Raw genomic sequence first — 457 nt, 5'->3', positions numbered from 1 at the left:
ACCAAGGAGAGGCCATATACGAAGAGATGAAGTACCCCCTACCGGACGACGCAGCTCGAGAATCCCATCGCCGCTTGCCACTCAAACACGAGCGTATCAAGTCCTCTAAAGCATACCACTCCATCATCTCATCCTCCTCATCCTCCACCTCCTCTTCGCTCCCACGCCCCTCGTCCTCCTCTCCAGCCTGTTCCTCATCCAAGCCTAAAGCAGCTGTCTCCATCTCTCACTCCTCTCCTCTGCCTTCATCCTGCTCTTCTGCATCCTCCACTCCTGTACCTCAAGCCCTCTCCTCCTCACCACACCCTCCCCGTGCTCCCACACCCTTCCTGCTGCCAGGGTCCAAGTCTGAACATGAGCCCAGCTCCAGTAAGATCCCGGCACCCTTCCCCAACTTGCTCCAGCACAAGCCTCCGCTCCTGGCATTTCCCCAGCCGGCTGCTGCCTCCAGTGGGGT

At 58.9% G+C, this 457-nt stretch overlaps 1 protein-coding gene across 1 annotated transcript; it reads left to right on the top strand.

Moving 5' to 3' along the window:
- Positions 1-5: 5 nt before the first annotated feature.
- Positions 6-450, top strand: LOC107734833 (putative protein TPRXL; the record flags this gene model as incomplete). The annotated part of the gene is made up of 1 exon (XM_016546738.1): positions 6-450. A coding segment is annotated over one exon (445 nt), but the record flags the coding sequence as incomplete, so codon positions are not given.
- Between the last annotated feature and the right edge of the window lie 7 nt (positions 451-457).

The sequence above is a fragment of the Sinocyclocheilus rhinocerous genome, unplaced genomic scaffold, assembly GCF_001515625.1.
Source record: "Sinocyclocheilus rhinocerous isolate Xijiao unplaced genomic scaffold, SAMN03320098_v1.1 C35371366, whole genome shotgun sequence".
NCBI lineage: Eukaryota > Metazoa > Chordata > Actinopteri > Cypriniformes > Cyprinidae > Sinocyclocheilus > Sinocyclocheilus rhinocerous.
Note: the sequence above shows the minus strand (reverse complement) of the source record. Positions and strands in the feature narration are given on the sequence as shown.